The sequence below is a fragment of the Squalius cephalus genome (genome assembly GCF_949319135.1).
Source record: "Squalius cephalus genome assembly, chromosome: 8".
NCBI lineage: Eukaryota > Metazoa > Chordata > Actinopteri > Cypriniformes > Leuciscidae > Squalius > Squalius cephalus.
Genome location: NC_137129.1, coordinates 32,091,897 through 32,119,239, shown reverse-complemented (window position 1 = coordinate 32,119,239; position 27,343 = coordinate 32,091,897). Strand labels below are relative to the sequence as shown.

Genomic DNA, 27,343 nt, shown 5'->3' with positions numbered 1-27,343 from the left:
TAACCATAGCCACGTTCTAGTGTCTCACATATTTGGTCTCCGCTATTCTGACCTGTGATGGATTTTTTAATTAATAACATGTGTTTTTTCTTACAGAAACAACAATCATATGTTCTTTGAATGTTTGTGTGCCTTTTTGCGAAAACTCATGACTTTGAGTGTGTGTGTGTATAAATCAGTCCCTCCAGGATTTCACGATTTTTTTGTGTGATTTTTGCGATCAAAATGACTGATTTTGTGGTGGTAATTTCCAGAAATTTGCGAAAAAATTTGCGATTTTTATATTTTATAATTAGGACATCACATTTACCATAAAAGTATTATGTCAGATGCACAATAGTCATACATGACATAAATCACAAACAAAATGCATAAAGCTTGTTTATTTTGGTCTAATCAAATTCTCATCAAATTAACTTTTAAAACAACCTATGGGCACAACCAGGAACATCCAAGAAATGATTTAAATAATCAAGTAAACACTCAGTAATGAAATAAGAACACAGGAACAAATAACAAAAAGAAACAAAACAGGACAAATAAATACAAGGATACAGTTACAAACAGTGGATCATTTAATTTTTTTTTTTTTTAATTGTGCTGTAGCTATTGTTGTTGCTTGATTAACATTAACAACACTGGTAAATTAGGTTACTGTCACTTTAAGACCTACTGCAGTAATGACAAACGTCCCAATCAGTTATTACAGATAGTTTTACGTAAATACTCGCCAAGATGAATATTTTTAAGTAATTGTTGCTATGTGTATTTGTTCAAGCGCTATAAAGAGAATTTACGCTGATAGGCGGTGACACGCAGTCAGACACACACACGCACACGCACACACACACACACTGCAGTCAGGCAGTCAGTCACTCGGTCAACACAAAACAATTTACCCCCACTCTCGTGCATGCTCTCGTGCAATATATCAGGATATTGCTTAGCCCGCTCCTTGGCGCTTATGTGAGAGGGCAGGTGAGAAATTTTCTTTCGCCATGTTTCTGACAGACCGCTCACAGACATAACGTTGCGTGCGCAACATCTGTATCCACGTAAAATGCATTGAAACTTTAATTAAACTAGAGATTTTTTAATTGAGTGATTATAATTTAATGTTTTGTGAGGTCTTTTTCATTTTTGTGATTATTTTGCGGTTAAATTAGGAATTATGCAGGATCGCAAAAAAATGCGACAATTTGTTGATTTTGCGTTGTATTCAGCGATCGCGGAATCGCGAAAAACTGGAGGGACTGATAAATAACAAATAGGGGACATTAAACTAGACAGATGACTAGTTCTCAAACCCTGTGATAAGTAATCACAAAAACAGAGTTTGCTTGTGTCAGTGACAGAGGGAAAAGGTTGGGGCTTTTGAAACAATTGAACCAATCATATTGAAGGTGACATGTTAGTCACTATAATCTTATTTGTTGTCTCGATTCTATAAAAACTGTTGTATCTGTGTTTTCTAGTGGGATTCTCAATGGAATTTGTCTGAGATCCTCCGGCCTTGCTTCTTCTTGGGAGAGATTCCCTGAGAACTGCTCGGGAACTCTTCCGGCCCTGATTAAAGCATTTAAAGGACATTTGCTGAAGTCTGTTTGTCGATTATTCCTGCGCAGGAAGTAAGCTAGTTTAGGGAAATAAGTTAGAGTAAGAAAACTCGGCCAGTTGTCGACTGAAGATGCAAGAGCTAGAGTATAAAGGTATTGGGTGTCGATTTGGAGACGCCCCCAGTTAATAAGTTCAATTGGGTGTCGATTGGAGACGCCCCAGATAGTTAGGTTCAGGGAAAAATGTATCACAGACCAAAGAAATCTTACAGCGACTAATGACTCGTTATGTTCAACAATTAATTAAAGCACAGTTGACAGAGGTGTCGTGTTTTGTTTATGCTTGTAAAGGCTGCTTCACAGTGAGCGCTCTTGCAGTGTTGCCTTCTCCACTAATTAGGCTATGCATTTTTGGGCTTGTTGTTTAAGCTTGGCTCATACAGCAATCGAGTTTACAGAGTTGAAGTAAGCAGGTTCAGGTTGTGATATTTTGGTGTTATTTTCAGCATAAAGCATTTGGATTTATTTTGGTTTATTGTGGGCTTGTTCTTGTTCGCTTTTTTCCCCATGTAAACATGCACGTCTTGCTATGAAAAAAAGTATTCTTTGGGGTGTTCTTTGTGAATGGCCCCTAAGATTTTTCACTAAGATTTTTTACTAACATTCCCAGAACAATCTAGAAACCAAAAATGTACATACAAAAAGAGTCAATTGTATAGAAACATATGCATTCACATTTGCATACAACATACAACACATTTGCATGTCTAACATATGCATACACATTTTTTTCATGGCTCAATCGCCCAGATTATTTCATCCTACCATAAGAGTTGGTCAGAATCACATCTTTAGCTTGAAGTGAAGGTGGTGAGGGATTGACAACAATCAAGCGGTGGAAGTTAATAGTGTTGTCACACACTGCAGCAGGGACGCCAACACTCCACTCTGTTCCCGGAAAGCAGTGTCTTGGGTCGAGCAGGTTATTCCTTGGTACCACCTTGTAGCTAATGTTGCCTTTTCAGAAATATAAAATATTTATATTCATTATTTGTGGGGGGTTTTTAACGCTACCAATTATTTGTCAATGTAAAGTTAGAGTTTTAAGATGCCAATAAAGCTACGTATCCATTAAGATATTGTTACACAGATACATTTTTTTTCAAGTTATCATGAATCTGTATACTGTAATATCTAATGTTTCTATACCTGTCAGGGACCCATCAGTATCTACTAGCGCCACCTCATGCTCCCATCTAAACCAGGCCTTGTTGGGCGATTGATAGTACTGGATCCCACTGAACCTCGCGCTCCAGCCTCCACAGCGGAACATGCAGGTTCCAACTATTTCTGCGACTCCGACAGCAGCACACGATGAACGGTCAAAGTTCACAAACTTTGTGTTGATGACGCTCATACCATCATCCAGGGGCAGGACAACACCACGAGCGGTGCAGTAGTCGCTCCCCAGCCCCAGCTCATCCACATGACCCACCATAGTGCTGTTGACCACGGCCGCCCCTCCATTCAGTCCCCATCCGCTGACATACGGCTGGATGATCCTCTTGGCCTCCACTCCTGCCTTCTCATTATTGACCATTAGGAACTCGCTGAACTGAACCGCTCCTACGTTCACCCACTCAGCACCTTTCTCGTTGTTCCAGGAAGTGAAGCGACGGAAGACCGCTGGCGCTGGTGTAGAGGAGCTGCAGCTGCCAGTACGCATTGGGAAAAACTCTTGGAAGATCCACAAGCCAAACCAGCCCTGTGAATGCACCGTATTGTTGAAGAACTCTCCTAGTGGTACTCTCTTCTGACAGATGTTGGCGTCATACGAAGGGCCGTCGGGATTATCGTGCATGCGGTACCAGAAGCCGAAATGTGTCCCACCAGCCGCGACATTGTGCCTAATGGTGTTATTAGGGTTGGTGACCCAGTATGCAGCTGGAGTTACATCATCATTTAGCAAACTGGTGCTCTGTTTTACAAATATCGCCAGGTTGTACTGCAGAATGTTGCCGGTCTCAATGCCATCCTCAATAAAGAAGGCTCCACCCATGATATTGTAGATGACATTACGCTCCACCAGTAGGTTGTGGGTGTTGTGGATGGTGATGGCACGATTGTAGGACTGGTGAATGCCACATCCACGCACGTATGACTTAAACTTAACATCACCCATTAGATGCCAGTGGATTGGGTAACGTCCCAGACGGAACGCCTGTCCAACATTGAAGAGCTGAACGAAGACAATGACAAACATAATGCCATGATTAAATTTCAAGGAAAATATTTATTCTTAAAGGTCTCCAAGAGTTTTGAAACAAATATATATTTTTTAAACAAAATTAACATTTACCTCAACATATTCAATTCTGCCAATTGCCAGATTTTGGTTTGGTTGTGGTGCGTGGAACATGATGCAGCCACCAAACTGGTCACTTCCTACTTCTTCTCCAAACCTACCCTGGAAACAAGTCTGGGTGGCAAATTCCCCTGTAAGCAAAAACATTCATAAAATGTGATAAAATTGCTAATCACATGACTTTTAGCGGTCTGTCTTTCCATAAACAGTTGAGGAAATAACATCCAAACCTGTGTTGAATCCATCAGGGCAAGCTGCAATCTGATCGTTCCACTCCACGTTGTTGGATCCACGGACAACAATATTTCTGGTAAGAAGGCCCACCTCTGCTCTCGCTTCAAAAACTGTCCCATCAGGCAGTGTGACAGACACACCCAGATGAGTGAATCTCAGTGGTTTGGTCAGAGTGAGGGTTCTACCGTCAGCTGAAACTGAGGCAATTCTCATCAACTCATTCTCATGTTGACTGTGTCTGTGAATTCAGTCAAAACATATTTTTGATTATTAGCATTTTAAATAAGCACAACTTATTTTTTAGCATCATTATTAGCATATTTTTATAGCAATTAGCATTTTCAATTTGAGCAAGAATAATTTAAACAGTAAATTTATTAAAAAAAAATTTTACCCCTAAAACAAATCAGATGATATCACCTAAAAATGCAAAAATGTGTATAATAATTTTTTTTAAAGTCAAATTAATTAATTTGGGACCATTTTATAGAGAACAATTGCACCGCTTTTCATTTCCTTGGCCCTTGTTCCTTCACTTATGTAGATGCAATTAAATCAACCTGAAACCGAGTTTAGCTGTAGGTTTGGGCGGTGCATCAATACCTATGCCCAGTGGAAGCGATGACAATTTCGTCGCCAGTCTTCCAGGTGACGGCATCCATCAGTGTCAGTGTGATGGAGTCGTTTTGTGCAGTCTGAGAAAGGCGAGTCCACGGCATAGGGACAGGGATTCCTGGAGAATTAGAATTGTAGTTAAGCCCTGAACAAAACCTCTCACTGCAGGGAAGTGATTACGCACTATGGTGTCTGTATCAGGGAAATTTAGCACTTCTGTGAAGCCCACCAAAGGGGCTTTCTGACTTAACTGAGCCTTCAAGGAATGTTATGTAGGTCATCTCTATATTTGTGAGGATATTATATATACACTAGCTATTGTGTTTCTGACTTAGTGACCTTTAGATGAAAAATTTCCAGTATCTCTGAGGTTTCTGTTACTTAACTCAAGTAAAAAAAAAAAAAGAAAAAAGAAAAGAATATTAATAATAAATTATAGTTTCAGGTACTGTATATCTGTCTAACGTTTATGGTTATGCATTTTTCAGGTTATTTCATATTTACTCTATCGTTTAAAAGTATATTTTAGTGTGTTCAGTCTACATATTCAAAATTTACAAAACATATATATATATATATATATATATATATATATATATATACGTGCATGTATGTATGTATGTATGTATATATGTATGTAGGTATGTATGTATAGAGTTGGCAAATCTGAATTTTCAGCATTATTACTCCAGTCTTCAGTGTCACATGATTGTTCAGAAATCATTTTTATAAGCGGATTTGTTGCTTAAGCAACATTTCTTATTAGGGGTTCAAACCCTATTGTAATTGCTGAAACCCTATTGTAATTATAAGGATTTATATTATTATTCTTCCACCATAAAACTGATCGTGCAGACCAAACCGTAAGGCCTAGAGACTTGAAACTTGGCCAGATGGGAGGTCTCAATTTGGGAGAGACTGACAAGGGGTGACCCCTATTTGTCCAATAGGGGCGCTACAGTGATCAAAAATGTGAAACTGCTTATAACTCCTAGACCGTTTGTCATAGACTCAAGTGCCTTATATTAATGTAATCCTTTCCACCATAAAAAAATGTGTGAAATTTTGAATTGTGTCTAAAAAAAATTGCGAACAAGTCCTAGGTTTTTCGAAGCAAATCAGTGCAGAAATATTACCTGGAGTCTGAAAAAAAGTCTAAATTTCGATTCATTGTCGTAAAGTGGCACCAAATTTTTTGAAGTGAGAGGGGCCACTTTTACCAAAAATGACTGTAACTCAATCTTGGTCACGTGAAAAAACTTGTGGTGATTGGCCACTTGGTGGCATTATAACAGGAAAAAAACAGGAAAATGGCCATAACCACCCAATCGTTAGTCCGATTGGACAAGGTTAATGGAGGCCGATCGGAACAAAACTCGGTGGGTCTGTTTGACTCATGGCCCTAGAGGTCTGTGAGAAATCTGATAGAAATTGGCCCCTGGGGGACAACATTGCATTTTATGATTGTGTAAACGATTGTATATTACCCAAAGTTTCGCACATACACACAATATTTATATCATATGTTAGATCTCCACATTCCGAACAACTTTGCCTCGAGAACCACTACTGTCAATCAACCTCAATAACACCACTGCAGAACAATTCTCTGGACTCTCTAGGTCAATAATAATAAAAAAAAAAAAATTAACTTTACCCTTTGGGTATCTATAAGAGGGTCGTTTAGAAAATGGGCAAAAAGCCTATAACTCCTAAAGGAAAACTCTGATGTTCACGAAATTAGGTGAGCACATGCGACATATGATAGTATGGAAACTTTTATGGAAATCGGACCATAGGTGGCTCTATAACTGTTAAAAAGCTTTAAAAAAACATTTTCTATGTTAAATTGCCTGTGTTGGCTGTAATTGGTCTTTTCCATCTATAATATAAGTGGTTACATGCTTGTTAAATAAAAAATGAACTCGAAATTTTTCGAACTCGTCCTAGACGGTTGCTCTGATTTTCACAAAAATGTAACCAGATCATCTTCAAACCCTGCCAACAAAAACCGTTCTCGAATACCGTGCAAACTAATTTTACGTAGCGCTTGTGAAAAAAGCGTATTCAGACAAAACTTGGTACATGTCATCACAAGCATGACCTGAATGAGCCTGAGAAGTTTAGAACCAGCGCCACCTAGTGGCAAATGCTTATAACTCTGGGTGTGGTTGACTTATTTTTACAGGAGTCATCTCCTTAGGTTCCTGAATCCTTTCCGAGTCCAACAGTACCAAACATGCTAGGTTTGGCCTTACTGTTTGTGTAGCGTTGTGATTTTGCACTAAAAAAACATTTGTCAATATCTTCTAAACCGTTAGACCAATCGAGACGAGACCACCATCAGAAGTTTGTAAACATAGGTCGTTGGCTAAACACTAATGCCCAAATGTCAAAATTTTGATTTTGAGTTATGGAACATCGGCATCTTGGTGAATGCACGTCTTCCCAGTGGCACAACGAGATAAGTGACAGGCGTCTGATCCAGAGATAGTGGGGCGACTTTAGAAAAATTGTGTGGAATATTGTGTAATTTCGATTCCTTTATTATTCAAGCGTTGTACTAATCTTTCTTTCTCTTGGATTAAAAATAAGTATGTTTTTGTTCATTCTGTGTTCATTCTCATCTGAACTTCTGTTCATTTTGGGGTCATTTTCACCTGTACTTCTGAACAAGCTGTTTTATCATGTATGTTCAATGTCTGCTGTTTTTGCTCTTCCTGCTCTGCACTGCTGTTGCAGCTGCTTCAGGTGCTTCTATATCTCTGGTAGCTGTTGCTCCGCTTAAGTGCAAAAATATAAAGGTTGCTGGTCAGCCGTGGTTAAATGATGTCACCCGCGCTCTCAGACAAGAGTGTCGAAAAGCGGAGCGAAAGTGGAAAAAAGACAGGCTACAGGTTTCATTTGACATTTTAAAATCAAGTCTGTTCAGCTATCAAATGGCAGTAAAGAAGGCAAAATCTAATTTCTTCTCTCAATTAATTTCTGACAACGCGAAGCGACCAAAAGTCCTATTTGACACGATTGACTTTTTTCTGAAGGCCTCTTCAGAGCTTTGTGAAGATTTTTTTTAAATATTTCACTCAAAAAATTAATGACATTAGAAGCTCCATTGTTTCCTCTGAACCATGTCACTTGCAACTGCCTTGTCCTATGAGTTGTCTGTCTAACTTTCAACCTGTCTCTCCAACTCAGTTAGCTGATGTAATCTCTACTATGAAGTGTTCTGGTTCTAAGTTAGATATTATCCCGGCTCTTATTTTTAAGAATGTTTTTTCTACTATTAGTCCTATGGTAACCGCTATCATAAACAGCTCTTTAGCCAAAGGTGTTGTTCCAGCTAGTTTTAAACATGCAATTGTGCAACCTAGTTGAAAAAACCTCAACTTGATCCAGAAATGTGCAGTAACTATCGAACAATCTCTAAACTGCCTTTCATCTCTAAGCTTTTAGAGAAAGTAGTTTTCTCACAGCTCCAGTCTTATTTGGATTCTTTTAATATTTTGGACTTGTTCCAATCTGGTTTTAGATCATTACATAGCACTGAGTCAGCTCTGTTGAGGGTTACAAATGATATCTTGCTTGCTCTGGATTCAGGCTCTTGTGTTGTGCTAGTTTTGTTGGACCTGAACGGTGCATTTGATACCATTGACTACAACATTCTTCTTGAATGGCTAGAATGTATGGTAGGTGTCAAGGGCACTGTATTACAATGGTTTGCTTCTTACCTCGAAAAAATGACTTTTTCTGTAAATTTAGGAAATTGTTCCTCATCATCTGCACCTGTTTTGTTTGGTGTGGCCCAGGGATCCATTTTGGGACCTTTATTGTTTTCCCTTTATATGCTCCCCTTGGCCCTCATTTTTCAAAAATACAACATTTCATATCACTGTTATGCAGATGATTCTCAGTTTTATATTCCAGTAAGGCTTGACAACACTGCTTCATTTGATGTGTTATTGGAATGTGTAAATGATATCAAGAGGTGGATGACAAATAATTTTCTACAGTTAAATGAGGATAAAACAGAGGTTTTAATTCTGGGTTGTCCTGCAAATTCCTCTCCTGCTCTGGAAGCCCAGTTAGGTCCTCTTTCAACAAATCAAAAACCTTGGAGTGATCTTTAACTCTTCACTATTTTTTGATAAACAAATTAGTGTTGTTATTAGAGGAAGAGTTTTCCATCTAAGATCTATTGCAAAGTTGAAGAACCTTCTTTCAAGCAAAGATTTAGAAGTTGAATCAAGATTAGATGATTGCAACTCTCTTTATTCTGGTCTCCCTAAATCTTCACTCTCTCAATTGCAAGTTGTTCAAAATGCGGCTGCAAGACTTTTGACTGGGTCTAAAAAGATGGATCATATTTCCCCTGTTTTAGTATCCCTTCACTGGCTTCCCATTAAACTCGAGAGTTGATTTCAAGATCCTTATGTTTGTATATAAGGCGCTGTCTGGCCGTGCACCAAGGTACAATAGTGATCTTATTGTGCCATATTGTCCTGTTAGGGCACTTAGATCTTCCAATCACTTCCTCTTAAATGTGTCTCAGTGTCGCTACAAATCAAAGGGTGATCTGGCCTTTTCTGTGGCTGGGCCCAAGCTTTGGAATGGTCTCCCTTATCATGTGAGGTCTGCTCCTTCATTGGACATTTTTAAATCTACTCTTAAAACGCATTTTTATTCTTTAGCTTTTGGAAACCTGTAATTGTTGTTGTTGTTGGGTTTTTTATTTTTTTATATAGTGTAGACCTGATTTGTACTATGTACAGCACTTTGGATCAATCTATATTGTGTTTAAATGTCCTTTAAAAATAAATGTTGTTTTATATATATATATATATATATATATATATATATATATATATATATATATATATATATATATAATTTCTTGTATTTATTTATTTTATAAATGTTTAATATAACAAATAGTTGTATGTACATTTTAATTATATTGAACTCACAAAAAATTTATTTGAACCGAATAGTGTTGTTTATTTGCATACCATGTAGATCCAACACCCCTTTTCTGACAGCCAGGGTCTTGGTGCCATAGACAGGAAGTTCTGTAGAACGCAGGTGTCCATGCAGTGTGATTATGGCCTTGTGCTGGAAGGGGGCCTGCTCTGTTCCGATCTGCAGCACTCCACCATCTGTGATCAGAATATTCTCTGCCTGCAGCTCAATATCTGCCTCATCAAAAATCAGTCGCCCACCTTAATAGGAAAGAGACATTCACATTAACTGAGTGTAAGTGTACCAAGGCTTTGTTTAATACAGGCAGTATTTGTCTAAATGAGCATACCCTGGATAAGGAGCATCTTAAGAACTGGGGTGCTGGTGTCCAGGAGGATGGTCTGGCCAGGAGTTATTACAGCAAACATGCCCTCCTCAGGAGGGGAGAGACCACCCCATGTATAGGGAGACGACCATACGTCAATGTAGACGAAGGTAGCATTATTCTGAGAGAGTGGAGACATTCCTGGCAGTGAGTGTATATGTAAATAATCACAATAAATGTTTTATAACTTTATAATGATTGTTATTTAATAATATATATAATGAGAATAAATTCTAAATAAATTTAATTTGTCACTGTGCTGTTTAAAAAGGTCAAATATATTTATGTCATGTTTGATGTTACCATTCTGGCAATTCCTCTGTTCCCCATCTGGACTCGCACTTGAGTTTCTTGGGATCTGCGCTGAGAGTTGGTCACACAGATGATTTGCGATTCACTGGCTGACTGGACATCGCAGACAGACCCTGCGATTGTGACGGTGACTTCATTTATATTTGAGCTACAGGTTAGATGGGGAAGAGAAAAGCCAGTGAAATTGAGAATGTAAAGAGTATTCTGTCATCATTTCTTCATCCTCAATAGGCTTTAGTAGATTTGAGATATAGTGTACAAATTGTATGGTCTACTTTTGTAATACTTATGGTACTTTCTGTGCTTGACAGCACCTGGTCAACATTGAAAGTGAACGTTTGTGAATAGCTGCTCTGATATTATGCTTAACACCTCTTTTGTATTAAAGGTTTGGAATGACATGAGGGTGAATAAATGATGGGTGAATTTTTGTTTTGGGTGAATTATTGTTTTAATTTTTTTTTTTTTTTTAAACATAACAAAGATCGACTTGTGTTGACCAGTGTTATTATTGTTAACTAAAATTAAAACTTTTAAAAATTCAAGGATGTCAAACAAGCATGCTTGAGCTTCCATTTATCAAATTTGTATGTTCGCTAATAAAGCGACAATATAATATAAGCGAAAAATGTATATAAATAATATAAAATCCATCATATAAAGCGATCACATATCTTTAGAAGACTTGGATTAAACTGCTCGTTTCATATGGATTTATTTTATGATCTCTTTATGAATGATTTGAAGCATCAAGAGTTTTGGGTGACTTTCATTGGAGGGACAGAAATATTTCAGATTTCATTAAAAATATCTTAATTTGAGTTCAGAAGATGAACTAAAGTCTTATTTCTGAGTGAACTAACCTTTTAAACTGTTCTAAACTGAGAAATGTTGCTTTGTCAACTAACTGAAATAAGTTTAGGTTGAAGCATTAAAATTACTAACTGGATAACTGGACTAATTACTTACTGATAAAAAGCTACTAAAAAAACGTCTCGGGTTACGACTGTAACCCTTGTTCCCTGAGAAAGGGAACGAGAACTGCGTCGAATGACACTTTGGGGGAACGCCCCTCACCGTAGCGCCTCTGAAGTATGAATGAAACTAAACCAATCCTGATTGGTGTTGCGTCATTACGTAATGTGTGACGGCATATGCGAAAGCTACAAAAGGACGCCGGCACACAACAGAGATAGCTTCTGTGATGAAGCAAGCGCTCCCAGGCAGGGAGAGGCGTGGAGAAAGGACGCAGTTCTCGTTCCCATTCTCAGGGAACAAGGGTTACAGTCGTAACCCGAGACGTTCCCTTTCGAGGGAACTCGAACTGCGTCGAATGACACTTTGGGGGAACGAGTACCCACTATGCCACAATGAGCCCTGCCTGTCCTAGTGTGAAGCTGCGCACAGGCACACTTAGGACGAGAGCACAAAGGTGCCAGGTGTCGATGTAATATCCAGGCTGTAAAATCTAATAAAAGTGTGAGGGGTGGCCCATCCTGCTGCATCGCAGACTTCTTGGATCGGGGCCCCTGAGAGGAGGGCTCTAGAGGACGCCATGCCTCTGGTAGAGTGAGCCCTCACGGCCAGAGGTGAAGGCAAATTGCGCACCTGGTAGGCCATAGATATAGCATGGACAATCCAGTTGCTAATGGTCTGTTTTGAAGCAGGAAGCCCTTTCTTGGGCGACCCGAAACACACTAACAACTGGTCTGACTTCCGCGATGAGGAGGACCTCTGGATATATATTTTGAGCGCTCTGACAGGGCAGAGCAGATGAAGTCTCTCCTCATCCGCCGTCACGTGAGGTGGAGGATGGAAAGCCTGCAGAACCGTAGGCCGTGCCACATTAGATGGAACCTTAGGCAAATAGCCCGGCCTAGGATGTAGAATGGCTTTGATGTTGCCTGGAGCAAACTCCAGGCACCCGTTGGAAATAGAGAGCGCCTGGAGATCTCCTACCCTCCTCAGAGAAGTAATGGCCAACAAGAAAGCCACCTTTAGAGAAAGGTTCTTGGCCTCAGCCGACTCCAGCGGTTCAAAGGGGGCCTCAACCAACCCTTCGAGAACCACCGCCAGGTCCCAAGTGGGAAACCTGGTACGAGTCGCAGGTCTCATCCTCCAAGCCCCACGGAGGAAACGTACGACCAACTGCTGTCTCCCCAGAGGCCCATCACTCAGAGGAGCATGGAAAGCCGAAATGGCAGCCACGTACACCTTGAGAGTGGACGGGGTAAGACCAGCCGAGAAGCAATCTTGGAGGAACTCCAGCACTGAGCCACTGGGCAGTTAACTGGGTCCACCTCACGCTCTCTGCACCATACGGTGAAAACATTCCATTTTAGGCCGTACAGTTTCCTCGTGGAGGGAGCTCTAGAGCTGAGTATGGTCTCTACTACTCCTGCTGACAGGCCAGCCTCTCGGTACTGTGCCCCCTAAGGGGGCCAGACCCACAGTTTCCATAGTTCTGGCCGAGGGTGAAATATTGAGCCCTCTGCCTGTGTCAGCAGGTCCCTCCTGATGGGAAGCTCCCATGGAGGGCCGTCGAGGAGTGATATTATGTCTGAGAACCATACTCGGGCCGGCCACAACGGGGCTACCAATAATAGACTGATCCCGTCGCGACGAACCCTCTCTAGAACTCCCGGGAGCAGAGCGATCGGGGGAAATGCATACAGACGCAGCCTCGGCCATGTCTGAACTAGTGTTGTCAAAAGACCCGGTACTTCGGTACCAAGTCGGTACTAAAAAAATGTAAACGTCACGGTACCAAGTTTTCTTAAATACCGGTGGTACCGAGGACCCGTTCAAACCAGGTTCCTTGATGCACATGCGCGCATGCATGCACGCATGCACTGAGCACGTGCAGTTGCGCGTCCTCTTAATTAAAGCCCTGAGACATGGCGACAGATGTTGTGCCGATAAGAAAGGAGGAAAGAGACACATATGGAAATATTTTGGATTAGGCTAATGTCACGTTGCCATAAGTGTCCGTTCACATAGCACGTTTTTTGCGCGTGCAGATTCGTATTCCAAAATGTAGGCGCGCGGCAAGCGCGCTCATAATAGAAGCGACGCGGCGCGCTTGTTTTTCCAGGCGCGCATATGTTCATGGTTGCATAGCAAAGACAGACGCCACGGGAAGCGCTTGTGGAAAGGAGAAACTTGTCGATCTCCTAATGCAACGTTACATGAGGAGAGTAAAGATGGAAAGCTTTTAAAGATTAGTTCCATATAAATTCACGGATAATTTGTTGTTTTGTCGTTAGTGAAAATCAATATTGACCTGGCTTGTATTTGAAAAAGGATCCTCATATAAAAACAATACTAAAATTCAGAGTAAGTTCATTCGCATTCAGAGATCGACTATTTTTGAAACGGTGCGAACTGCGCTCTCCATGATGACGAGGAAGTATCAGCAAAGAATTTATTGATTTCTACCCCTTTGGTACCGAAATTGGTACCGAGAACCGTGGATTTTCACTAGTATTGGTACCGAATACTGAAAATTTGGTACCGTGACAACACTAGTCTGAACCATGGCATCCAACCCCAGCGGGGCTGGATGTGTGAGGGAGAACCACAGTGGACAGTGAGTCGTCTCTCGAGACGCGAATAGATCCACTTCCACTGGGCCGAACCTCTGACATATTAACTCCACCACCTCGGGATGGAGTCTCCATTCCCCGGGCCTCAGCCCCTGCCTCGACAGGATGTCTGCTCCCTGATTCTGATTCCCTGGGATGTATGTTGCTTTGAGAGACAACAATTTCCCCTGTGACCACAGGAGGATCTGATGCGCCAGTCTGCATAGAGGGCGAGACCTCAGACCCCCTTGATGGTTTATATAGGCCACCACCGACATATTGTCCATCCTCACAAGGACGTGATGACCCTTGAGGTCCGGCAGGAAGTTCCTCAGAGCTCGGAACACTACCAACATTTCCAGGCAGTTCATATGCCAGGAGGAATGATGGTCCTGCCATAGACCTCTCATAAAGCGGCCGTCCATGACCGCGCCTCAGCCCGTGAGAGAGGCGTCTGTCGAGACGGCTTTCCGGCGACATGACGCTCCCAGCACGGGACCTTGGGACAGAAACCAAGCTTTCTTCCACATAGATAGGGAACAAAGGCATCTGCGCGTAACCCTGATCATGCGAAATGGGTTTCCCCTCGGGGAGAACCCCTTGGTTTTCAACCACCACTGCAGGGGCCTCATGTGCAGGAGATCGAATGGAATGATATTGGATGCTGCTGCCATGAGACCTAACACTCTCTGAAAATGTTTTACAGTGATGGCCTGGCCTAGCTTCATCCTGGTCACCGTGGCCAGGATGGATTCGATCCGTGCAGGAGACAATTGTGCCCGCATCGTGACCGAATCCCACACCACTCCCAGGAACGTGGTTCTCTGGGCTGGTGCCAACACGCTCTTTTTCATGTTGAGTCTCAACCCCAGGCTCTGGATGTGGGCAAGGACAACATCTCGATGCCGAACTGCCAGCTCTTGTGACTGGGCCAGGATCAGCCAGTCGTCGATATAATTGAGGACCCTGATACCCTGAAGCCTCAGCGGTGCTAGAGCTACGTCCATACATTTTGTAAATGTGCGAGGGGAGAGAGCTAGGCAGAACGGAAGAACCCGATATTGGTACGCTTCGCCCCCGAAAGGGTGGGCGGGAACCGAACTGTAGTCTGTACCCCTTTTGAATGGTGCGCAGAGCCCAAGGAGAAATATTCGTGAGATTTTTCCATGCATCGAAATACTCTACTAAGGGAACCAGCCTCTCGAGGCTGGCTTCGGGTATTAATCGGGATTCGTTCTTGGCCCCCTGAAGCCGGCAGGGTCCGACCGAAAACGATTCTCGATGTGCGGACGCGAGTGCTGCCTGGCCGCAAGCCTGTGGGGCGGACAGTGCAGGGCGCGTTCGCTGGAAACCGATGCGTCCCGAAGCGCACTTGGCGGCGGGAAGTCGATATCGATTTCCTGCGGACTCCGCGGAGGAGGTGACCTCGATCGCTCCCCCACGGGTGGGGCCGCCCACAGAGGACCTAGGCTGGCTAGGACCTCTTTGTCGAAACCTTTTTCGCCTGCAGGACGGCCCTCAGGTCGCCCTGCTTAGGTTGAGGCTTCGGCTGAGAGCGTCGTCTATGGCCCCATGCTGTTTGAGGGGGGGCTCTAGAAGCGACGCTCTCTTTTTGCGCCTGTCTATAGGCGGAGGAGCTGGTGGATGGCTGCGGCTGCCCACTGGGGGCAGGCTTCTAAGGCTTGGAGCGGCGAGGGAGATATTGTCTGAAGGCTGCAGATTGTTTCTTCGCCTCCTGAAACCTGTCGACGACGGTGTTGACTGAGTCGCCGAACAGGCCAGAAGGCGAAATCGGGGCATCAAGGAGGAAAGCCCTGTCTTTCTCCTTGATGCCCAACAGATTTAACCATAGGTGCCTCTCCGAGACCACCATTGCCGCCATGGAATGGCCAATACGGGCCGTCTCCTTGGTGACTCGGAGAGACAAATCTGCAGCCTTTCTCAACTCCGCAATATCTTCCGGAGTTGGACCCTCGCCCTCATCAATATCCTTAAGAAGGTCGGCCTGGTACGCTTGTAGTACTGCCATTGTATGCAGACTAGCACCAGCCCAACCCGCAGCCATATAAGCTCTGCCCACTAACGATGATGTTTCACGGCACGGTTTAGTGGGCAGCACCGGGGTTTTCAGGGATGATGCAGACTCGGGGGCTAAATAGGTGGCAAGCGGCTGTTCCACCTGAGGCATCATCCCATAACCGTTCTCTCGCCCCCCCCCAAAATATTACTATAATTTAAAACAGGGGGGTTGGACACGCGAGATGAGTGTGGCTTGTTCCACGATTTACACAAATCGGGAAAGAACGGCAAACCCCGATGATGAGGTTGCTCTCTGTGCTGCAGGAAACGCTCGTCCAACTTGCTTTTAATAAGTGTTTCCTGCCTCTCATGTGGCCAACTGATATTAAGACGGGCCACTGCACGAGAGACAACCTCCACCAGCTCCTCATATGCGGGGATATGGGGTGGCGAATCATCCCCAAATTCCCCGCCTTCGATGCTGAGCACGTCTACTTCCTCAGAAGCAGACAGCTCAAGCATCGGGCTCTCCACTCGTGCGGAAGAAGCCGCCGAGCGGGCATCGGAACTGGCGGATGAATCACGAGAGCGTGCCTCGGCAGTCTCGGGATCCCCCGCCAGATCCATTTGCGAGCCCCATGAAGAGCGTTGCCGCGCCGCCTCAGCGAATGCGGGTCCCGCACCACGAGGCTCGCGAGCCTGGCCATCATCATCGAAGATGGCCAGACGGGAGCGCAGCACACGGATTGTTAATTTTTCACAATCCTTGCAAGCAGCCCCCTCGAGAGCTGCCCGCGCATGCTGCGCTCCCAAACAGTGTACACACAGTTGGTGTGTGTCCCCACCCGTGATATAACGTGGGCAGGGATGCACACACCTCCTGTAACTGCTTTTACTCGCCATTTATATATATATATATATATATGCTTTGTGACTGTGACAAACAACACCAAATATGACATACAAGAACAGAGAGCGCTTGCTGAAGAACAGAAAGCTATCTCTGTTGTGTGCCGGCATCCTTTTGTAGCTTCCGCATATGCCGTCACACATTACGTCATGACGCAACACCAATCAGGATTGGTTTAGTTTCATTCATACTTCAGAGGCGCTACGCTGAGGGGCGTTCCCCCAAAGTGTCATTCGACGCAGTTCGAGTTCCCTCGAAAGGGAACTAAAAAACTACTAAAAAATAAAAGCTAATTCAAAATATTAATAAAAATATAATAGTATACTGTCTAAAATAATACTAAAATAACTCTGCTATTGGCTGTACAACACATAAATGTTATATTTAGAAACAATAATGCCGCAGTAAACAATGATCACTTTGTATCCAAGCATGACTGGAGGACAATCAGCCACAATGTAATTCTGGTGTGTTCTGCACCTGAAACCTGTGCCAGTAATTGTGAGTCTGGTGCCCCCAGCGGTTCCCCCTCTGCGTGGTGAAACGTTGGTGATAACAGGGGTCAGAGAGGATCTGTAAGTATAGCTGTTCGTGAGGTTGACGGTGTCACCTCCATTCATCACTATGACTGTGCAGGCACGCTCTGCTTCACTTCCTGCAAGAGACAAAAGCATTCATTAAGATACAAGCAGGCAGACTGATATCAGATCTGTGACTTGTTTCCGAGCTGTCACATTTGTCATTGTCTCTCAGTGACTGACGTCTTTCAGTTCCAAGCATTCCTGGCATGTTTTGCAAATCTTTGTACTGGGAGTTCATTGAAATACTTAATTTGATGGATTAAGCTTTGTTATGCTAACTTAACATTTCTAGACACACATGCAATGCTTTTAAACTGATACGTGCCATTGTTGGGTGGGACCTCGCAGTTCAGCTGGGTAGATGTGGAGTTCTGCACGTTACACTCTCTGTTACAGATAAGGACTCTTGTGATGTTTGGGTCAAATCCAGAGCCTTGAATGGCAACAACAGCTCCTCCTGCATAACTTCCTACAACAAGACAGAGCAAATAAGCTATCCTGTAGTGTCTTATTAATTTGTTATCTTGTATGAATATGACAGTAAGTATGGAAAGGCACTGTATGACAGTGGTTCCCATCTAGTTTTGCTTCAAGACCCACATTTTTTATCAAACATATCAAAAGTGTCCCTAAAATCAAACAATGATATTACCATGAACTTCATGGTCTTCATAGAAGATTCATAATCTTGCAAATGTATAAACACATTTTTTTTTGGTTTTGTGTTTTGAAAATCTGTTTTTGCTTCTAATCATCTTTTGAATTTTGATTGATTGGAATTCACTGGACAAATACAATTGATATTCATCTGAAAATTCATGTTTTGTTTTTCCATGATGAGGCAATATCACACAACCAACATGTTCACAGATAAATGTGATCGATAAATGTGGCCAAGAAGTGTTAAGTTTGATTGACATCATCAAAATATGTTTTACAGGAATAAATACAAGCATGCATTTTAACACATATTAAAATAGAAAATAGTTATATTAAATTCTAATAATATTTTACAATATTTACTTTTTATTGTATTTTTTGTCAAATACTGTAAATGCAGCCTTGGTGCCATTCTCAAAAATGCTTTAACACAGTAACAAGGGGAATTTACATATAATGTTTAATTGTAAGGGTCAGAGAAGGTGAAAATTGCCAAGAAAAGCTGAATTACTGAATTATTACTTATTTTAAAAAAAATAAGTTAAAAAGTATTTTATTAAAAAGTTTTGATTTGGCTTCATATCTATATTCTGTATAATGACACGCGTTGCTTAAAAAATAAGCAATTTTCAGGTAACTACTAGGTACATTTCCTTCTAAGTCTGCTGAAATTTTTCACACGGTTTGAAACTTTGGCTATATTCTGTCCATATTGACAAATCTTTTACCCTAGAGAAAGTGTTTTTGATTACCCTCATTCGGTGTGACCCCTGTCAGCAGCAGCTCATAGGTGAAGACAGACTGGGTCAAGGCATGACCTTTGACCTGATGGTGAAAAATGACTGGGAAAGTTCCTCCTGCGTGTTCTCCAACAGTGCACCGCAACTGCATATCTGTGATGGATGTCACACTACAAGCCACACCGCCGATCTCGAAAGAGACGAGTGCTACATCTGTGCCAAAGCCAGAACCAGAGACGGTGATCTCTGTTCCACCCGGACCTGTGAGGAAGGGATTATGTCTGCAATATTACTACGAAGTGTTGTGATATTCAATAGTTCAATAGAGTGCTGCAGAGATGACGTATATTTGTTGGCCAATACCTGGAAAAAGTTTTTTAGCGCTTCTGGTTACTTTTAATGGGCTTTTGTTTAAAAGCTGACATAAGGTCTGTGGTTAACAAAATCTGAAGATATTTTCATGTTTTATTCTACAACATAAAATGCAACAGTAATACCCCCTTGTGATTTTTTTTAAAGCTTGTACTTGTCTTGATAAAGGTGGTTGTTAACAAGTAGCTAAATGGGACTACAGAGGTTGTCTGAGACATTAAACATCTCGCTGAACAGGTAAACTCATCGAAAATGTTTTTAAAATAAAGACCCATAAGAAAATTCAAAAGCTTAAAGGGATGGTTCAGAGTAATTTCAACCTTGTGTCCTTTACACCATGACCTCGAGCCAAACATGTCCACTGAGGTATGTACTGTATGATACACAGAAGGCTAGCATATAAGGCCCAAAGTTGCAAGGGTGTTTTTTTCCACTCACAGGCGCTAGGGGGAAGCGAGACAGCCACCATTCAACCCGAAAAAATCATATAACCATTCCAATGACTCAGAAGCTGTTCAGTTAAGGTAAATTAAGCTAAAAAAACTGCATAGTTAAACCCTTTAAATAACACTTGCCTGATGGCTTATGCTACCGCTAACCTGAACATAGAGGTCACTTCCGTGATTTGAGAAAAGCCCGTAAAAGTCCTGGCAGGGTGCAAGGGTGGACAAGGGTGATGTTAACTTTTGGGTTGGCCTACAAAAATACATAATCACTGCAGCAGTCCATAGTAAATGCCACTAATTACATTTGCCGTAAATGCGGCAATTATATACTTTTTTTAATGGAATGCACGTTCGTACCTGTTATAGGACTGACGGAGGTGATGTTTGGAGTTTGTCCCCTAGAGTAGTTGAAACGTTGAGGTGGATACACAACATCAAACACCTTAATGTTCACCTGCACCTGTCCCTCTGAATGAGGAGGTGTCATGCACCTCACTGTGTCTGGAGTCACATCTAAGATCCTGCAGGGGGAGTTAGCGAGCTTCACGGTTGTATTTCCTGCCACAAAGCCATTTCCTGTGATCAAGAGTGGAGTTCCTCCAGCAATGCTGCCTGATGTTGGGTTGATGCTGGCTTGTGCTATGCTGGTCAGGGTGGCTCCTCCAGAGGCAAGACCTTTTCTCATGACCACCACCTGTAGGACATGTGTGCCAGCGGGAAGGGCACCAACTAAAACAGTGATGTTGTTATCCGTGACTTCTGTGACTTCCAGCAGGATGTTGGCCGCAGATACCATTAGATCAGCAGAGTTGTTCCCAAATCCACTGCCAGTGACCTCAACGGTGGTGGCGTTTCCACTAACCGAGTTAGGGAACACCACGGAGACGTACGGTGTGATGGAGTCGGAATATTCAAAGGTGCAATCAAAACTGCATGAGGAAGAGATGGAGTTGACGAAAACTGCAACGTTTCCCCTGCGAGCCGCAGACGGTGAGGTATCGCAAACCACTTGGGAGTAGTTCATGAAAACCACGTTGCATGGAATGTTTGCTACCGTGACTGGACCATTCGAGAACCCAGAACCAGAGATGAAGAGACGAGTATAGCCTGTGCTGCTGCCCACCAAGGGAAAGACAGAATCGACCACGGGTAGAACTACAAATCTGCGGTCATACTCTTTCGGCATGTACAGGATGGCGGTGCCAAGGTTGTTGATTCGGACACTTACGGGTAAAGGGATTCCCACTGGTGCTCCGCTGTCAGGACTGAGTTGGCAGTTAATCTCAGTGGAGGTGCTGTTGATAACGCTGCATGGACGATCTCCAACTTTGACCTTTGGTAGGCAAAAAAATAAAGACATTTTTTTGCACTTTTTTTTCTACTTTTCACTATGCAGTGAATTTACAGTGAATATTGCCATAATATTTCATTCAATGATAAAATGTATATAATGGATTTTTTTCTCTTTTTTTTTTTCTTTAATTTTTTTGGCAAACAGAAACAGATCATTGGGTAACTCAAGATGAGCCCATCTCTGATGAACTTCTGTTCATTAATTTTCCAAAGTTCTTCTTTTGTTTAAAAATAATATGTTTTTCACTTGTTTTTCCAGAAACAATATCTAAACATCCTTAAAACAAAATGAATTAAGTTGAGAATAAACACTACATAATATTAAGATTTGTTTTCAAAGACAGTACTTTGAATATATGTTCCCTTTCACAAGGGAACTTGCACTGCATCCTGAGAACAAGCCAGGAAGAGCAGGAGATGGCTGCAGAGGGTGAGGAAGATGAGTCATCTGAGCCCTCTCTGCCTCCCTGCCCTGCATATATTGAGCTGCTGGGGGTAATGGAACGCACTTCGGCCAGACTCCAGCTGCCATGGGAGCGCGTGAGGGAAGGAAGCGCTTGCGGCAGATTCGACGAGTGTTTCTTTCCAACCATAACACCCCATCTCCCATGAGACTTCCATTCCTTCCTGATATCCATTCTGAGATCGAGAAGGCATGGAAGAATCCATACTCGGCCCGCATCTATCGATATCAGCATGCAAATTATGCGTATGTCGAGGGGATGCGTAAGCATGGGTACGCAGGTTTTTTTTTGGTGCATTATATTTCAGTGACATCTGTCGGGTGTTTAGGACATTCCAAAAAAAAACCTTTCAGCACCTTTAATGCCATAGCTGACCACTGAAACTCACCTCGTTTGCACAGTTAATGTTGCTAAAGCCAGATCCATTGATGTTGATGATGTCATGTGTGGTACCATGGTCAGGCGTAATGTGGTACACAGTGGGGCTGGCACAAGAAGTAAAACTGAAGTAGTGACCATCTGAGGTATCATTCAATTCCAGCTGATCTTGAAAACAGTCCAGCGTGGATATACATTTAGAGTCAGATGAGTTAATTTGACCTGCAACTGGAGAGAAACAAATGACAATTAGGATGATTTTACTTTCCAATTCCTTACCCAAAACCAGCTAATGCTGAAATGTGAAATTCTGAATGTAATGTTGAGTTAAATTATGGTACTTATGAATATAAGTTGTCATTGTACCTATATTCATAGAGGCCTGTATTCCTGTCACAAACACCTGAAGCCCAACAGTGCTTTTCTCCAGAGGCATAACAGTCACCACTCCCTGCAGTGTCTTCTGTTTGCCAGAGTCAATGTAACCGCTGCTGTAGTAGTAAACTCCAGGAGATGTGAAACGATAGGCAAAAAACCCTAATAATAAAACAGACACAACAAGAACAGCAGTATCAGATTTTGTTCCTCCTTAATCAAACTGGCATCACGCCTCCAGCTCTTATTGTTCTCTGTTCCTTTACAGAATACAAAGGTATCTACAGCAAAAGGTATTCAACTAATTTTCTAAAAAAATAGCACAGAACATTGTTTATTTTATTTATTTATTTATGCACAATGACTGGTGTGTAATTAATTATGTTGTAATTATAGTTAATTAGAGAGCAGACACCTTGGGTTTACTCTTCATGAAATCTGACACTCTCACAAACCAAATGCTTGTCTGGATCAGGGGTATTTAATCACATTTCCCCGGGGACCAGTCTCTAATGTCACAAAGGTCAGGACAATCAAAAGCCACTTACACAGTTTCAGAGTCAATATATTGTACTGTGTGTGTGTGTGACTAAATGAAATAATGTACATTTCGTAAAAATGTCAACTTTCAAGCTGGCAGCCATTAAAAAGTAAAAGTAAGAAACAGGTTAAAAATTATTCCAAAGTAACTATACAGAAAATAGGATAGTGCCTTCAGGCAACTAATTTTTGTTTAGGAAAAAAACTTTAGACTGATAAGTAAATAAACATAACAAATCCTAAATGAATTTAAAAAAAAAATGTTTTACTTGTCTTGCTACTTATATTGTAGAATATTGTATTTTTCAAAAGTATTTATTTTTAATATAGATATTAAAAGCATAAATGCATATTTATAAAAAAAAAATTATAAAAAATTATAAAAAAAAAATTATTTACATATTAATATTCATGATTTGTGTTTTTTGATTCCTCTAGTTACATAGAGTCTCTTTATAAGAATGAGACTAGAAAATTTACAATTTTAAGCAAGGACTGGTTTTCAAAATGGTGTTCAGGAAAATGTTGTTCTCACAAACAGTTTGAGTAGTTGTTTGTCTGCTTAATGTAAATTAGAATGAGCAGGTTTAACACACAGGTTGTAAGATAGTAGTTTTTGTACCTTTGGCAGTTCCTGTGTCTCCACTGCTGAAAGCAATGCCATCATAGTCTGTGCTGCTGGGACTGGACACACTGAAGACCCTGTAGCTCAGACCGGGCACAAAAGCTGGTGCGTCCCAACGCCAAACCACTGTGTCCCCCACTGAGGCTATTATCCCAGAGGGACTCCAGGCGTAACCCTGACCGTACACTGAACAACACATATGATGTTATTAACTGTATGCAAGTGGGCAAACAAGCACATGTAGTCACACACACACACACACATTTTATGACAATATATAGGGAAATTTTCCAGACTAGATAAATTATTTTATAGTTTACACCCAAAAAAGGTCATTTCTATCTAAAAAAAAAAAAAAAAAAAAAAAAAACCTTTACATGTTTGCATAATTATAACACTTATTTTGACTGTACAAATCTCCATGATTTCCATTACTTAAGCTTTTGTTAATTTCCTTGTTAAAACTTTTCATGACCTTTTAATATTTTATTTCAATGAGATTTCCATTACTTTAATATTTGTTTTCATCCCTTTTCTGATATTTTGAGATTTTATTCATTTCTATCACTTTTCCATTAAATTAAGATTTTAATCTCCAGCATTTTCCATTGCGTTTTATTTTTCTGTAACACTTTACAATAAGGTCTCATTTGTTAGAATTACTTAAATACTGTACATTAACATGATGAGCAATAAATAATACTACAGCATTTATTAATGTTTACTTCATATTTACTCTACTAATGCTCTTTTAAAATCAAAAGTTGTATCTGTTAACAATGCACTGTGAACTAACATGAACAAAAATCAATTGTATTTTTATTAACTAGCATTAACAAAGATTAGTGAATGTACATTTAATAATATTAACATTTGTGAACTTATTTTAAATTGTTATGATTTCTTTACATTTTAGTTACCTTTTTAAATTATATTTTCATTTTTACCTAACAATAATGACTTGTCCAGGACTGGTAATCACACTTTTAAAAAATCCTTGATATTGCAGATTTTTCATGACTTTAAGAACCATGAATGTGAGTAAGCACACACAGAATTTGTGTACTTTTCATATTTTTGGCACTGATTGTTGGGGGATTCTCCGTAATAGTCAAATGGGTAACAGAAACATCATATCAGCACAACTGCTAATATGATGCTTTGTGAATTCTTCAGGAAAACTACAAAAGAATTTCACTGAATTCTGCCAGTGTGGATTCTGTGTGGGGCTAAATACAGCTTAACAAGAAAAAAAAAGAAAAAGAAATTATCCCGCTCAAACAGTGCTAAGGAATATCATGTTTGTTTGTTTTTGCTGGCAGCTCTAGTGTATTTGATAAGTCTGTGTCAATGTGCTGACAGCCATTGTTTCACTGTCTCTGATATATTCAGGTATTTTGTGCGTGAGATAAAAGATAAAAGAGATAAAAGTAAAGAGATATTACCAGGGTGGAAACCTTGGTTCGTCACGGTGAGTGTTTTATCTCTAGACTGGGTCACACACTCAAGCTGATGATCTGAAACGGCTGTCACTCGGCATTGTGTGTCCCCTGTATGAAACACACAACTGTGACTACTGTACTAAATGATCTGGAAACGATTGGTTTCAGTAATACACTGTTAAATATCAAAGAGTAAATCAAAATATTTTCACGGTAGTTTTAAGTATGGGGAATGTTTAAAAAATGTTGATATATTTGTTTGGTTCATTGTAGTCTTGTCTTACCTAGAGTGACATTATTGTCTGCTGTGACAGGGCTGAACCCGGAGCCGGTGATAGTGATGGTGGTTCCACCATACAAAGACCCCAGAGATGGAGAAAAACTCGTGACCTCTAGAACATACTTTATGGTGGTATTAACGCCAGTGCTGCACAAAAAAAAAAAAAAAAAAAACATTTAATCACTCTAAAAAGCTTCACTTTGGATTAAATGTCATTGTAAATGCATAATTCCCGTTGATGCACAATTCCATTCTACAGTTGAAGTATGATATTTACATATAAATATTGAGCATAGTAAGTGATATGAGACCTGGTTAAGGTGTAACCCTGGTTTCCGACTCTCACACAGACATTGTACATAGCTGGGGGAAGTGTGGGTAACAGGCAGGTGATGTTTTCATTGGTCCACTGCAGCAATTCACACTCAGCTTCACCAATCAAAACAGAGCTGCCATTAGTCTGCGCCTCAAAATTTGTGCCCAAGATGGTGAGAATCCTGTCCCCTTTATCAAAAAATATCAGTGAAAACAGGGTAAAATTAATCGCTGTTCTTGTAAGATTGTGAGGGGTGAGAACAATTAGGAAGTCAGATACAAAACTGTTGTTAGTGTGATTATTTGAGTGTTTAGAGCAGATTGCAGTGTTGTTGACAGGTCCTTTTAAGAAACATCACACTGTTGATTGTCCTTCACTGCAGACAAACCGGCTTTTCTGATTGCGTGACATTAGCTAAAGCCAGTGGAATTATCTGGCATGCACAAAAGAGTTGGAAAAAAAAAACCTTTTAGCTGAAGTTTGTCTGGAGGCTTATTGGGGGTTTACTGCTGTAACCAAGATGAAAAAGCAGATAATGGGATGGAAAGAGACACTTGAATGTGATTCTACCTGTTTGTTTGTTTGTATCCCCTTGACTTTCATCTATTATCATGTCTCTCTAAGAACAGATGCTAACCAGTGTTTATTTGAATATGGAAGCAGTATATATGAAGAGTTCAGATGCAAAAGCCTATAAATGCCATTTGAAATTTTCTTATAGAATGATCATTTTTATCAAGCTCGTATATTTAAATTCAATAATTTCACTTAAATGGCAATGAAGATTACCTATTAATTGTAATTTAAGTGAAATTACTGAACTTAACTATACAAGCTTGATAAAAATGATCATTCAATAAGAAAATTTCAGATGGCATTTAGAGGCTTTTGCATCTGAACTCTTCATATATAACCCTGTAAAAAAGCTTTATGCATAATTTATAGTTGTTACATATGTTACATGTAGTTACTATAGTGATAAGGACACTGTAAAATAAAGTGTTACCATTTACATTTTCATAGCAGCTTAATGGCCAGTAAACTTGTATTAGTAGGTGTAGCAAAAGTTCATTTTAGACGCACACTTATCACTATGGCATGCCCAATGCCTACTGTAATCAGACTGGATTTGACTGGTGACTTTAAGAGACACATAGATGATGCACTATTACAAGTCTTTGTATGAAATTAACTGAAAGCTTGACTATTCTTATTTACTACTCAACATTCTTGTGAATAAAGGCAAGGGAACATGCGGAGTATCGGATTACAGCTCTAATCTCAGATCGGAACACAATCAGTTGTTGACTGTTTGCAAACATAGAATGAGGCCAACTATAGGGCACCAATTTTGACAAGATGAATAGGTATTGAAAAACATATTTGAACATCTAAAGCAATTCAGGGTATTTGTCAGTGTCACGGTCTGGGTCTAATGTAATGTCTAATGAAAAGGGCCCAGCTTCTTTAATGTTTTAAGGTCATAGGTTAAATTCCCAGGGAATAAATGGACTGGTAAATATATCTGCCCTGAATTGGGTAAAAGAGTCTACCAAATTTATAAATGTTAATATCTTACCGAATACTGTTGTAGTTTGTGGGCTCACAGATGTGATTAAGGCCGTCAGAGTGCTGGTGTACGTGAACGAGCCATTTGATATTGCTGTCATCTCTGCCGTGGTCAGTGTTACTGTCCGTTCACCTTCTGACCCCTGATTGATGTCATACACATGATTCATGAATAAAAATTCCATGGATTCAGTATTATACAGCATAAAGTTTATTTTTTTGAAAGCAAGTACATTGCATTGTGCCCACTATGATATTTATTTGGA

General features: G+C 40.9%; 1 protein-coding gene across 1 annotated transcript in view; it reads right to left on the bottom strand.

The window, feature by feature from the left end:
• Positions 1-27,343, bottom strand: part of pkhd1l1.1 (PKHD1 like 1, tandem duplicate 1) — a gene marked incomplete at its 5' end in the record, with an annotated part of 60,708 nt that overhangs the window by 17,292 nt on the left and 16,073 nt on the right. The window contains 19 exons of the mRNA XM_079879511.1: positions 2,382-2,573; positions 2,766-3,795; positions 3,916-4,052; positions 4,152-4,393; positions 4,759-4,888; positions 9,777-9,986; positions 10,076-10,232; positions 10,415-10,571; positions 17,417-17,587; positions 17,839-17,986; positions 18,930-19,178; positions 20,093-21,068; positions 21,941-22,152; positions 22,297-22,467; positions 23,468-23,656; positions 24,916-25,020; positions 25,197-25,339; positions 25,504-25,696; positions 27,088-27,220. Coding sequence (XP_079735637.1) covers positions 2,382-2,573; positions 2,766-3,795; positions 3,916-4,052; positions 4,152-4,393; positions 4,759-4,888; positions 9,777-9,986; positions 10,076-10,232; positions 10,415-10,571; positions 17,417-17,587; positions 17,839-17,986; positions 18,930-19,178; positions 20,093-21,068; positions 21,941-22,152; positions 22,297-22,467; positions 23,468-23,656; positions 24,916-25,020; positions 25,197-25,339; positions 25,504-25,696; positions 27,088-27,220 — 4,945 coding nt within the window. The remainder of the gene's footprint in view (positions 1-2,381; positions 2,574-2,765; positions 3,796-3,915; positions 4,053-4,151; positions 4,394-4,758; positions 4,889-9,776; positions 9,987-10,075; positions 10,233-10,414; positions 10,572-17,416; positions 17,588-17,838; positions 17,987-18,929; positions 19,179-20,092; positions 21,069-21,940; positions 22,153-22,296; positions 22,468-23,467; positions 23,657-24,915; positions 25,021-25,196; positions 25,340-25,503; positions 25,697-27,087; positions 27,221-27,343) is intronic.